This window comes from Ovis aries, chromosome 11 (assembly GCF_016772045.2).
Source record: "Ovis aries strain OAR_USU_Benz2616 breed Rambouillet chromosome 11, ARS-UI_Ramb_v3.0, whole genome shotgun sequence".
In the NCBI taxonomy this organism is placed as follows: domain Eukaryota; kingdom Metazoa; phylum Chordata; class Mammalia; order Artiodactyla; family Bovidae; genus Ovis; species Ovis aries.
Window position 1 is genome coordinate 60,986,492 of NC_056064.1, and position 12,882 is coordinate 60,999,373.

At 55.1% G+C, this 12,882-nt stretch overlaps 1 protein-coding gene and 1 long non-coding RNA gene across 20 annotated transcripts in view; one reads left to right on the top strand and one right to left on the bottom strand.

The window, feature by feature from the left end:
• ARSG (arylsulfatase G) overlaps positions 1-12,882 on the bottom strand; it is a 101,829-nt gene that overhangs the window by 28,296 nt on the left and 60,651 nt on the right. For 16 of the 19 annotated variants that reach the window (XR_003590597.3, XM_027973989.3, XM_042256502.2 and 13 more), the window contains 3 exons: positions 5,306-5,493; positions 2,397-2,444; positions 1,266-1,377 (listed from right to left, as the gene is read on the bottom strand). The exons of 1 other annotated variant lie outside the window; for it this stretch is intronic. Coding sequence is in view for 17 of the 18 variants with exons in the window: in XM_027973989.3 (XP_027829790.1) it covers positions 1,266-1,377; positions 2,397-2,444; positions 5,306-5,493 (348 nt within the window). In the remaining variant the exon portion in view is untranslated. Of the gene's footprint in view, positions 1-1,265; positions 1,378-2,396; positions 2,445-5,305; positions 5,494-11,694; positions 11,931-12,882 lie in introns of all 19 variants that reach the window. 2 more of the 19 variants (XM_060395883.1, XM_042256503.2) reach the window with 2 other exon arrangements.
• LOC121820675 (uncharacterized) lies at positions 5,464-8,986 on the top strand. The gene is made up of 2 exons (XR_006061345.2): positions 5,464-7,794; positions 8,353-8,986. It is a non-coding gene; the product is annotated as an uncharacterized LOC121820675 (long non-coding RNA).

Genomic DNA, 12,882 nt, shown 5'->3' on the forward strand with positions numbered 1-12,882 from the left:
GTGCTTTGTCCAGCCTCCCACTTCCTCTGAGTGTAGAACCGGAACAATGCCTCCATCCACTCCCTTCCAGCAGAAGTGAGCACGTCTTGGGCAAGCCTGGTTGCTGTATGAGGCTCCCAACAACTTTTTTGAGCTAGGATGTTATTATTCCTATTTTGCTGGGAGAGAAATTGAGGTCTAAACAAACTGAGATACTCAAGCAGAGTCCCAGAGCCTTGACTTTTCCCATGGACCCCACCCTCCCAACTCAGGGAGACCCAGGTGGACGCTCCAGCTCCCCGTCACCGCTCCACTGTGACCTGGGCCACCAGGTAAGCGCCGTTCCCTGGACAACCAGGAGAAACACTTGCCTTGGTCCATGGGCACACAGACTACAGATCAGCACGCAGGGAGCTTAGAATGTAACAGTGTCTCAATAAATGGCCATTATTACACTAACTACTGCGTTCTTCATAAGCCACCTGAGACTCACTTGCCCCAAGCGGCTCAGACACCTGCAAACCTTGCCAATAACCGCAGTGCACGCTCTGAACAGGCAGAGCACCCGGCTTTATCACGGTATATTGCCTTTTTCTGATAGGAAACGTGTTGCATGCTCATTACAGAACATAGGAAAAATACAATGAGAGAGGAAGAAAAATGAAAACCTCTTAATGGCACAACCGCAGTGAATGAACCATCATCGACATTCTGGCGTATTTCCTTTGGGGCTATTGGAGGTGTAAATACAGACGTAGTTCAGATCCGTGTTGATGATTTGTTTCCTGCTTTTTCCACTTACTATTCTATTGTGAGCACTTCCCCATTTCACTGAAAATGTTTTGAAAGCATCCTGTTGAGTGCCTGCGCGGCATTCCAACGCTGGGACGCCGGCTTATTGCGGGCGGGGGTGGGGCGCACCAGGAGCCCTGCGGGCTTTTCCTCCATCTCCCTCCTTCCGTCCCCTGGCGGGACAGGTGCGTGGTCCAGGACAAGAGGAGGGAGGCCATCCGCGTGAGACCTGGTAGCACCCCCTCCCCCACTGAGCTTAACAGTCCAAGGAAACTGGAAAATTCCAACTAAAAAAGTGCTGTCCCCTCATCTCCACAGAAAGTGTTCTTGCCCGCCATACACGGAATGCGCTTAAAATTTGCACCAAAGGTATGCGACCTTTCTTCGCTGTGGTCACCAGTCCTCCTCGACTTCTCGTCTCCTCTGGGTGGACCAAACCCCCCGGGACTTCCCCTTGCTCTGATGCCCAGAGCCAACACCTTGGCCAGAATTACCTGGATGGTCTATCGCCCCGGGGACACGCCGGGCAGGGGGGGTGGTTGTAGCCAGGGGTGTCAGTGCAGCCCATATCGTGGCTATACGGGACCCCAAAGTAGTAGTCAAAGCCTGGAACAGAAGCACCGGTTAGGCTGGGGGCCTGCGCTCTTACACCCAGGGCAGAAATTTAATTTTCCATGATTTAATTTTGCAGTGTTATGAGTGTGTAATTAAAAGAGGATTTGATGAATATCCCTCGGTAAGTATGCAAGGAAAATATGTTGCTGGCTCCTGGCCGCAAGACTAGATTTGCAAAACATCTTGTGATTAGAGCTAACCCGGAAGGGAAGGAAGCGGGGAGAATTCCTGGACTCCTACCATGCCCAATGGTGTCCTGGACACAGCAGGAAATACCTGGGGCAAATCTATGAACTGCACGACACTTTGAGGGATAAAAGACATTCTGCCCTCAGGAAACTTCCCATCTGAAGGGGAGATAAGAAATAGAGATTTAGCTTGAAGAGCTGGCTTCCCAGGAAGCCAGCAAGAGAGATCAGAGGAGGAAGGCACCCCAGGATGCTGGGAGTGGCGGGGCTGGGGTTGAGACGGAAGCTCAAAATGCTTCTCAAAATAGCTGGCGTCTCAGCTGGATGCCGAGGGCTGGCAGGACTGGACCTGGGACGGGGGAGGACGTGAGGGTCAAAGTGAGACCTGAAACCCCTGTGTTGACCTTTTTCTGAGACCCTTCCGCTCATCCCATCCCTTCTGCAGCACAAGCTCCCGTGTGACGTTTTCACAGAATTTCCCTACCCAACCCCCCAGTCCCTGCCTCAGTGAAGCCCTCAGACAATTTGACCTCGTACCACATGGGGCCTCACGGGGGCCAGTGTTCCCCGACACGGGAGAACTGGGTCAAGGAAAATACTGATGCCCTCGCGATGAGCGGGCCCCGAGGGGAGACAGAGGGGGGCCAGGACAGGGCCAGGCGAGAGGCCTGTGAGAGGAGACGCGGCCCGAGGTACCCCAGATGCCCCCAAGCGACCCTGTGAGCGAGGATGTCTTGACTCAGGAGAGAGGCCGCCCAGGATGAGTCTCTTCACACAGACACCTCTGTTTCCCAGGTAACCAGTGCCCTGGGGAATCCTTACCACGGAAGCTGGGGTGGTGAGAGCCGTGGTGCCCAAGATGCCACTTCCCTGCAGAAAGACAAGAGAGAGAGGCTCTCAGAGGAGAGCCCGAGGGCCCCGCCCCGCTGGGGCGCTGAGCACACGCTCGGGTGTCCACCGTCGTTGCCCTTCCCTGAGGACTCGCAGAGAGGCTGTACACGCTGTGCCAACGCCCAGCCTGACTCTGCAGCGGAGGAGTTCCCAGGGAGGCAGAAAGCGAGCCAGGATGACTCAGGACTCACACAGGAGATGGCCCAGGGAAGGAGAAGACAGGTTACCAGGAGCCCAGATGAGTGAGCAGGCTGAGCTTCTGCCGCAGTGAGGGTGGAGAGCCCACGGCAACCCACCCCCCCATCACGGGCCGCTCTGCCACCTGGCGCTGGGGACCTTGCCGGGGACCCTGCGAGCAGGCGCCCCGCCCACGGAGCCCCAGAGATGCTGCTCGCTCCTGGTGTCAGCATCTCCCGCTCAGGCCAGCAGCAGCCGCCTGCAGGGGCTGAGCGAGGGGCCAGGGACCGCCCCCCGAGGCCCAGCGGCCGGCAGATGGGAAACTTGGCCGCGCCGCACCGCACCGCACCGCACGTCGGCTCCCGGCCCTGTGAGCGTGCTTGCTGGGGACGCGTGGCAACCCCGGGATTTGCTGCCCTGTCCGTCCTGCTCTGACTGATCCAGGCGGCGAGGGGATGAAGCAAAGGTGCGGTGCGCAGACCGAACCGGCAGAGTGTGAACCAGCATGAAGGGCGGAAATGAACACGCAACCGCAGGAGTCTGGCTCAGTACATGCCCTCACGCGGCCTCCGTGAAATGCTTCCGACCCATCTTCTTTAGACCAATGCATGCGCGCAAAGACCTGCTGCATTCGCACAAATTGTGTATGGGCGGGGGGCGGGGAGGGGATGGGGGCGGGGCGGGGGGCAGGGGGGCGGAGGGGCTGGAGGAGGCCCTTCTTGCAACTGGTCTAGAGGTTTGGGGGAAAACATGCAATATGAAGTTAGAGGAAGTGAATTAAGCATTAGATGGACTACTTAGATTCAGTATGATGTGGAAATACAAAAATACAATACCATCTTAAAATTCTTTCTAAAATGACAATAAATATGTAAAATTACACACCCAGGAAATGTGAAATAATAGGAAAGGCAGAAAAGTAGGACCGAATGGTACGTATACAACTAGGGAAAAACCCATTAACACAGACCAAGGTTAGAAGCAAACAGGGGCTTCCCTGGTGGTTCAGTGGCTAAGACGCCGAGCAGGGGGCTCGAGGTCAATGCCTGGTGAGGGAACTAAGACCTCACAGGCCACAGTTAAGAGTCTGCATGCCACAACTAGGGATCTTGCATGCTGCAACTAAGACCCAATACAGCCAAATAAATTTTAAAAAATAAAAAGATTATAAGCAAGGAGAGAGTGGTGTCAGTGGACCCCATATTGCTTCAGCAGGCTTTTAACGTCCCCTGTAAGTGTGCTTCTGGGAAGGCCATAGTCTCAGCAAGGAGATACGCTTTGGTATCTTGTCCCAGAAAACAATAAAAGGTTAGAGAGGGGTGAATAGTCGGTCTGTAATCGGTTGCCTTCCTGGGTCTGAAAGGCTTGCAGAGGGCGGGGCAAGGACCATCCAATCCAGCTTGAGAAGAACCCATCCGCCTACCCCACTCTTAAGGTCAGAGAGCCTAGAGACCAAAGCCCTTCCCCCGCTGGGAGTCACGTAGATGCAAGGACCGGCTCCCGAGGATGCTCAGCCCACACTGAGAGCCTCACCGGGATCCGTGCCTCCAGGCGTGGAGACAAGGGGCCGAAAGGAGAGCAGGTTGGGACCTTAACGGTCCCGCCTCCTGCGGACTGGGGCTCATCCTCACGGACAGTGCAGACCCCCACTCTAGTCTGATGGTCTGAAGCATATGCCAGGCTCCTTGACCCAGAGCGGGGGTCGAGCAGACACAGAAATGCCTGGGACCCTCCTTGCCACACACTGTGCGGAGGCGGGGAGGGCGGCGGGAATCCTGTGGGACCCTCTGTCGGAGAGTTAGGAGAAAAAGCACAGGCGTTAACAAACGGTATTAATTTTCCTGACTTCACTCTGTACGACAGGCTCGAGGTTCCTATTTCCAGAGAAGTAATGGAGACGCAGAGGTGGAGAGCGGACAGGTGGACAGAGGAGGAGACGGAGGCGAGGGACCACTGGGAAGCCAGCATGGACACATACAGGACCGCGGGCAACAGAGAGCCGGGGGAAGCCGCCGTGCAGCTCAGGAGCTCCCCTCTGCGCTGTGATGACCTTGAGAGGCGGGATGGGGGCGGGGGGAGGCACACAGGGAGGGGGTATATGTGTAATTGTGACTGACTCAAGCCCATGTACGGCAGAGACCACCACAGCACTGTAAAAAATTGTCCTCCAATTTAAAAAAAGCGCAGGTGGGCTGAGGATGCCCCTGGGATGCTGGGTGGTCTTGGCCACTGTTGAAAGGGGCGGGAGGGACTAGTGCTGTACGCGGTTTAGTCCACGATTGTGCTCAGCCGCTAACTCATGTCCGACTCTTTGCCACCTCACGGCCTGGAGCCCCCCCGGCTCCTCTGTCCATGCTATTCCCCAGGCAAGAACACTGGAGTGGGTTCCCTTTTCCGCCTCCCGACCCAGGGATCAACCTGAATCTCCTGGGTCTCCTGCATGGCAGGAGGATTTTTACCACTAGCAGCACCTGGGAAGCCCCAGTCTACTGTTGGGCCTCGTCAATTATTGACACTGAGAGCTGAAGGCATTTCTAGCTCCCACAGCAAGAAATGCACACACAGGCGGACTCAAGCAGAAGAGATGGCTCTGCAGACGTGAAGGAAGCAGCCAGCACAGGAGGCGCAGGGGACGGGGGTCCAGGCAGTGGAGGTCACATCACCTATCATCCCCGTGACGTAGCCAGCCCCCCGCAGCACTTCAGCCAACGTGGTCTCGTTGAGTGGAAGGCCCCCCACAGACGTGACCGCAAAGTTGTGAGTGACCCCGTTGCGGAGGCCCAGCCGGCCGGTGAGCAGGGCCGCCCGGGAGGGCGAGCAGGTGGAGGCCGCCGCGTGGAAATCCACAAACCTGGGGGGAGAGGAGAATGATGGGGGTGTCCAGACACAGAGAGCCACAGCAGTCACCTCCCACTCAGTTCCCAGGGCCCTGGTGCTGGGGAGGAGCGCCAAGATATCCAGGTGTGGGGCGGGTAAAGAAAACGACAAACCCACACAGCGTATTAAAAAGCAGAGACATCACTTTGCCAACAAAGGTCCATCTAGTCAAGGCTATGGTTGTTCCAGTAGTCATGTATGGATATGAGAGTTGGACTATAAAGAAAGCTGAGCTCTGAAGAACTGATGTTTTCTAACTGTGGTTTTGGAGAAGACTCTTGAGAGTCCCTTGGACTGCAAGGAGATCCAACCAGTCCATCCTAAAGGAGGTCAGTCCTGGGTGTTTATTGGAAGGACTAATGCTGAAGCTGAAGCTCCAATACTTTGGCCACCTGATGTGAAGAGCCGACTCCTTGGAAAAGACCCTCATGCTGGGAAAGATTGAGGGCAGGAGGAGAAGAGGGAAACAGGTGAGATGGTTTGATGGCATCACCAACTCAATGGACGTGAATTTGACCAAGCTCCAGGAGACAGGAGAGATCAGAGGAGCCTGGTGTGCTGCAGTCCATGGGGTCGCAGAGAGTGGGACACGACAGCAGTTGAACAACAAAAAAGAAAATGAAGCCCACTGGTATTTTCCTGGTGGTCCGGTGGTTAAGATTCCTTACTTCCATCGCAAGCAACAGGGTTCAATCCCTGGTTGGGGAACTAAGACTCTACAAGCCTTGCAGCGTGACCTCCCCGAAAAAGAAAATGAAGCCCACAGAGAAAGCGATTAATCCAAGGTCACATAGCTAATTCAAATAGATTTAATCCAACGTATTGAATGGACTGTATATCCCCTTTGTCCGTAGACTGTGTATTCTGAATTCACCTGCTCAAAGTTCCTGTAACTCCAAAATCAGTACTCCTGGCTCTCACATGCCAAGCAAGTGCCCTCCTTGTCACAGGCAATTCAGCACCATGGTTTTTGTAACTGTTTTCTTTCTGTTGATGGTTTTACTGCTTAAAACAATCCCAAGCACGATACTCAAGACTGGCCAGTGTGTCTAAGCTTGAGAAGGCTGTGATGGGCCTTATGGAGAAAATGCATGTGTCAGACAAGCTTCATTCAACAATAAGTATGGTGCTGTTGACCTTCAGTTCAATGTTGATGAATCAAATATACATATATATATATATATATATTAAATAAGTTACTCAGTCATGTCTCACTCTTTGGAATCTCATGGCCTGTAGCCTCTATGGAGAAAGAGCCAGGCTCCTCTGTCCATGGAATTCTCCAGGCAAGAATACTGGAGTGGGTTGCCCTGGCCTTTATCAGGGGTTCTTCCCGACCCAGGGATTGAACCCCGGTCTCTTGCACTGCAGGCAGTTTCTCCCCCATCTGAGTAACCAGGGAAGCCCCCAGTGGCTCAGATAGTAAAGAATCTGCCTGCAGTTCACGAGACCTAGGTTCGATCCCTGGGTCGGGAAGAACCCCTGATAAAGGGCAGGGCAACCCACTCCAGTATTTTTGCCTGGAGAGTCCCATGGACAGAGAAGCCTGGTGGGCTACAGTCCATGGGGTCAAAAAGAGTCAGATACGACTGAGTGACTTTGACACATATATTAAACGAGATGTCTTTAAACAGAAACACACGTAAACCCAAGTTCTGTACTGATCGGGTGATGAAAATGTTGTCTGCCATGTGAGAAATTAAGTACCCCAAGACTGCCTGGATGGACGGGCCGTCATAGCTGCTATGGTCCGTGACCCCAGCTTAGGTCATTGGCGTCTAAACACCACGCGTTCGAGCGAGGCCACCTGGACCTCCCAGCCCAGCCATCTGGCCGCTGAATCTCCCCAGAGTGGCCTCAGTCAACACAAGGCGGAAAAGAACTGCCCACTCAAGAGATGCTTGAACGTCTGACCCCGGGCATCACGAGCTACAATTTGGGGACGGCCTATGACTCAGCAGCTCAGCATCCAGGCCGAGATGGCAGGACAGCAGCCCTCCCCCTTGGGCCCCCAGACCGGCACACGGTGGACAGCACCCAGCGCGTGCAGACTGGGTGATGTCCCTGCCCTCTCTGCTTTCGTGAACACGGTGAGTCTTGCTAAACAGACCAGGCATCGGCTCTAGAAGATGGGGGGTTCCCGGACACCATGTTTCACAGGGGCACGCGGCAAAGAAGGGACAGCAGCCCCCAGGGGCAGAGACGTGCCCTGTGAGGCCCCAGCCGTGCCGTCTGGAAGCACTGACCTGGGCCTGCGGCCATGCTCTTCAAGCAGGTGAGTGATGCCTCCACCTGACAGAATATGGGCAGAGGCTCCCGCACCACAGGGTCCGTGTGCCAGGTGCGGCCGCCCTCTGCCCCCGGGGAGCCCGGGGCCCCGGCTCTGCCTTCACACCCAGCCAGCACCTCCCTCCTGACCCTCTGTCCCTTGTGGCTGGAAGTTGCCTCCCTGCCCTCCCGTGATCACTGGGCTCCCAGCGGTTCGCAAGCACCAGCTTCTCTCAGAGCATCACCACCTGCCCGCGGGTTGTGGCTGGACCACCACCTGCTCGGGACACCCTCGGCTGCTGGGAGGCAGGGAGGCAAGGAGGGGCGTCCTCTAGATCTTCAGAGGGGCGAGGCCCTGCCAGCTCCTCCACCCCAGTGTCCAGCCTCCTGCCTCCTGAACCTCGAGACAAGGCACTTCCGGTGTTTTAAGCCACTCAGTTTGCGGGGCTTGGTTACCGCGGCTCCTGGCAACCAACACACCACACTACAGATCCCCGAAGTTCACCCAACAGGACAGGGTCCTCGGGCACCTCCCAGCCTCACCTCTGCCTCCCCTCCACCGCAGGCAGCTCGCTGGCCGACGCCTCCCGCGGCTGGAGCTCACCCTGCACACCCGGACTCTCTTCCCACCCTTCCGACCTAACCTTCAAAGCCCACCACTGTCACAGAAGCCAGTGAGAGTCGCTCAGCCGTGCCCTACTCTCTGAGACTTCATGGACACCAGGCTCCACCATCCATGGGATTCTCCAGGCAAGAACACCAGAGTGGGTTGCCACTCCCTTCTCCAGGGCACCCTCCCGATCCAGGGATCGAACCCGCATCTCCTAAGCTGGGAGGCAGACTCTTCACTGAGCCACCAGGGAAGCCCTTGCCGCAGAGGCTCTTATTCCCCAGAAGGAGGGCCTTCACCTTGACTTCTGGGCTCGGGAAGCTTCCTCACGCCTGAGTGCACACACTGGTCGGACAGCACCTAGGCACTTGCTAACAGGGGTGCCCTGGGGTTGTGGACACCTGCTCCCTGCCCCCACACCCGCCCACCCAGACCTGGGCCCAGCAGAGCAGCACAGACCCCTCCCTAACAACCGGACCCATGACCCATGACCCGAGCATGGCAATTCAGAACCCAAACCTGTAATCTTCTTCTCTTTTCCCTTTTTTTCCAAATTCTTTTTCTTAATATATTTTGTCCAGATATAGTATTCTCTTTATATCTATTTGATTTATTTACTTTGGGCGCTGCTGGGTCTTCATTGCAGGACCAGAGCTTTCTCTCGCTGCGGTGGGAGGGCTCCTCACGGGGTGGCTTCTCTTGTGGAGCACAGACTCCCAGGCACCAGCTTCTCTCAGAACGTCGCCCCCTGCCCACGGGTCTAGGGCACACGGGCTTCAGTAATCTTGCTCCCGGGTGGAGAGCTCATGCTCTGTAGTTGGGGCGCATGGGCTGAGTTGCTCTGCAGCATGTGGGATCTTCCTGGACCAGGGATCGAACCCGTGTCTCCTGAATTGGCAGGTGGATTCTTTACCACTGAGCCACCAGGGAAGCCCCCCAAACCTGGAATTTTCCGACCCAGAGAGAGAGGAATAGCTCTTTCTTCCCCCTGAGTCTCAAGCTACAGTGATATAATCCCAGAAGGGCAAGGGGCTCACCACCCACTGTAACCTGGAGCCTGAAATATTGGCTTAAATGGCCCAGAAGGGCAAACCAAAGACAAGGCCTCTCCGGAGTCGGGTTCAGGAGCCGCAGTGGCGCCCCTTCTGTGCTGGGGCTGCGGGAGTCCCGCTGTCACACGGCGATGAACAGGGACGGGGCCTGCAGAACAGCGCGCAGCAGCAGCAGGTCGGTCACTGCCCCCGGGCTGCACGTGGTTCCGGCTCGGGGCGGGCAATTCCAGCAAGCGCTCCTCAAAAATGTGGCACAGAAGCTGAGACCGGAGTGTAAATATCCGGCCTGTTCTCTACGTGTGAGTCTGTTGCTGTTTTTTCGGATGGGGCCATTTGTGCCATATTTTAGACTCCACACGTGCGTGTGCGCTAAGTCGTGTCCGGCTCTTCAACCAGTGATCATCTCTCAGTGGCATTCAACTCTGTGCAACCCCATGGACCATAACCCACCAGGCCCCTCTCGTGGAATTTTCCAGGCAAGAACAGTGGAGTGGGTAGCCAGGCATTCCCTTCTCCAGGGGGTCTTCCCCACCCAGGAATCAAGCCCAGGTCTCCTGCATTGCAGGAAGATTCTTTATCATCTGAGCCACCAGGGAAGCCCAAGTAAGGAGAATAAGAATCCACTGACTTGATGCGTGCTTGTCTTAGGATACTAGAAAGAGCCTCCGTTGAGACTTCCTGGTGGCCCAGCGGGTAAGACTCCAAGCTTCCAATGCAGGGGCTCACGTTCAGTCCCTGGTCGGGGAAGTAAGATCCCACATGCCAAAAACACCAAAACACATAGCTACCATTAATCAAGTGGCTACTACCCTAATCATATTACATATATCATTTCAAATCATCAGAATTCCATTTTACAGATACGGAGGGTAAAGCAGCGAGTGTGAGTGACTTTCCCAAGACTATGCAAGCTGGCATGAACACAGATGCGTCTTGCTCTGTCTAATCCCTGTTTCATATCAAAGGCTGTAAGACCCAGAACCCCCTGGTGGTCCAGTGGCTAAGACTCTGCACTCTGAGTGCAGGGAGTATGGGCTCCATCCCCGGTCAGGGAACCAAGATCCCACAACGCAACCAAGACCTGGCACAGTCAAATAAACACATAAATAAAAATAAGTATTAAAAAGAAAAAAAAAAAAACAGGGTTGGACGTGGGAGGGAGGCTCTGGAGGGAGGGGCATATGCATAACCAGTGGCTGATTCATGGTGACGCTTGGCAGAAACCAACACAACATTGGCAAGCAATTATCCTCCAATTAAAAGTGAATAAATTAAAAAAAAATTTAATAAAGGCTGGAGATCCCTACACTTGGGAAAGAACAGAGCTGGAATTTGCACCCAGGCCTGTCCACACCCCAAATTCCACCTTCTTCCCGTGTCCCTTCCCACCGGGAAGGAGCCCAGCAGCTGGGCTGGTCCACAGAAGGCACGACCCTAGAATCACCCAGACACCAGGCACTGGTCTGGGACTCGTGCCCGCTGCTGCCCACCCTGCCGGCCCGACTCACAGACACACCCCCCGTGTGAGCAACCCCCGGATGCCCATTTCCCAGCCGACGTCCAAGGGCAGACAGAGGAACCAATGTCAGCCGGGCTGGTGTGTCTTCTCCCTGAACACGGGAAACCAGAGTCCAGAGTTTCCTTGAGGGGTGAGGAGCTAATGAGCACAGAGAGTTCATGTGGGGCACAGCAAGGGTCCTTGGTCGCTAAACCTAGGCTACCCAGGCTGCTCAGTGGTAAAGAACCCGCCTGCCAATGCAGGAGACAGGGGTTCAATCCTGGGTCGGCAAGATCCCTTGGAGAAGGAAATGGCAACCCACCCCAGGATTCTTGCCTGGAGAACCCCATGGACAGAGGAGCCTGGCGGCCTACAGTCCATGGAGCCACAGAGTCGGACACAACTTAGCAACTAAACAGGAAACAGTTGCGAGACTTAGGGGACTTTTCCCCACTGTGGGCTGACCTTTGCCAGGGGGCCTGGAATGTCCCAAGGCAGCAGTGACCATATCTTCTTGCCAGGTGCTTGCCCCCAGTGTTTGTGTCCTCCAAAATCAGGTATGTGGAAGCCCTTCCCCCAGAGTCACTGTGTCTGGAGGTGGGGCCTTGCAGGGGTAATTCCCTTTAGATGAGGTCATGAGGGGGCTTCCCTTGTGGCTCAGCTGGTAAAGAATCTGCCTGCAATGAGGGAGACCCAGGTTCGATCCTGGGTTGGGAAGATCCCCTGGAGAAGGAAAAGGCAACTCACTCCAGTATTCTTGCCTGGAGAGTCCCGTGGACAGAGGAGCCTTGTGGGCTACAGTCCACAGGGTCGCAAAGCATTGGATGTGACTGAGCGGCTAAGCACAGCAGAAAAGGAAGAGTTTTTCCTCTGCTCCAAGTGAAGACACAGTGAGAAGGCAGCCGTCTGCCAGCCCAGAAGAGGGGCCTCCCCAGAGCCTGACCCGGCTGGCACCTGGGTCTTGGACTTCCCGGCTTCTGGAACTGTGAGAAAAAATGTCTGTTGTTTAAGCCATCCATTTGGTTGCATTTGTTACAGCAGCCCCAACTGACTGAGGTACCCAGGCAGCGCCCAAAACACTTGTCCCAGGTGGATGCCTCTCTGCTTGCCTGGTTTTACCTACCAACTGTGCTGAGAGTGGTCTCTCCTTGAATATGCTCATACCATCCTCTTGGAAACGATACGGCACATTCCTGTGGAAGGATGTCACTCTGCGGGACTTCCCTGGCGGTCCAGGGGCGAAGGCTCTGAGCACTCAGTCCTGTCTGACTCTCTGGGACCCCATGGACTGTAGCCCGCCAGGCTCTTCTGTCCAGGGAATTCTCCAGGAAAGAACACTGGAGTAGGTTGCCATTTCCTCCTCCAGGGGATCTTCTCGACCCAGGGATCGAACCTGTGTCCCCTGCGTTGGCAGGCGGGTTCTTTACCACTGAGCCGCGAGGGAAGCCCCCATAAGGGTTCACTAGCTCCCACGTGCCACAACGAGAGCATCTTGGTTGCACACTGCAACTAAGACCCAGATTAGCCAAATAAATAAATAAGTGAACATTTATTTTTATAAAAGGAACTCTGAGTTCCTCCTCAGACTGCAGGTTCTATGAGGACGGGGCTTCAAGGGGTCACTCCAGCCCCAAGCAGAGTGCCTCGAGTGATGGTGCCGCTCCAGCAAAATGAACAAGACTTGAAGAGAGAGGCCCCGGTCATTTGATTGGAAAAAGCACATTAGTCCATTTTCCACATAATCGCTTAAGCGAATAGTTTTAGGGTTCAATTCCTTCCCCACTGAGAGTTAAAGTTCATAGCTTAACTCTCAGCAACAACCTCATGTCCTTTATTTCCAAGTCTTTGAAAAGCCCTGGCTGCACCTCCCCCGGCACAAAAAAATACCTGCCAACACCCCACGCAGCCCGACGCACTGACCTCCAGGTCGCCTTC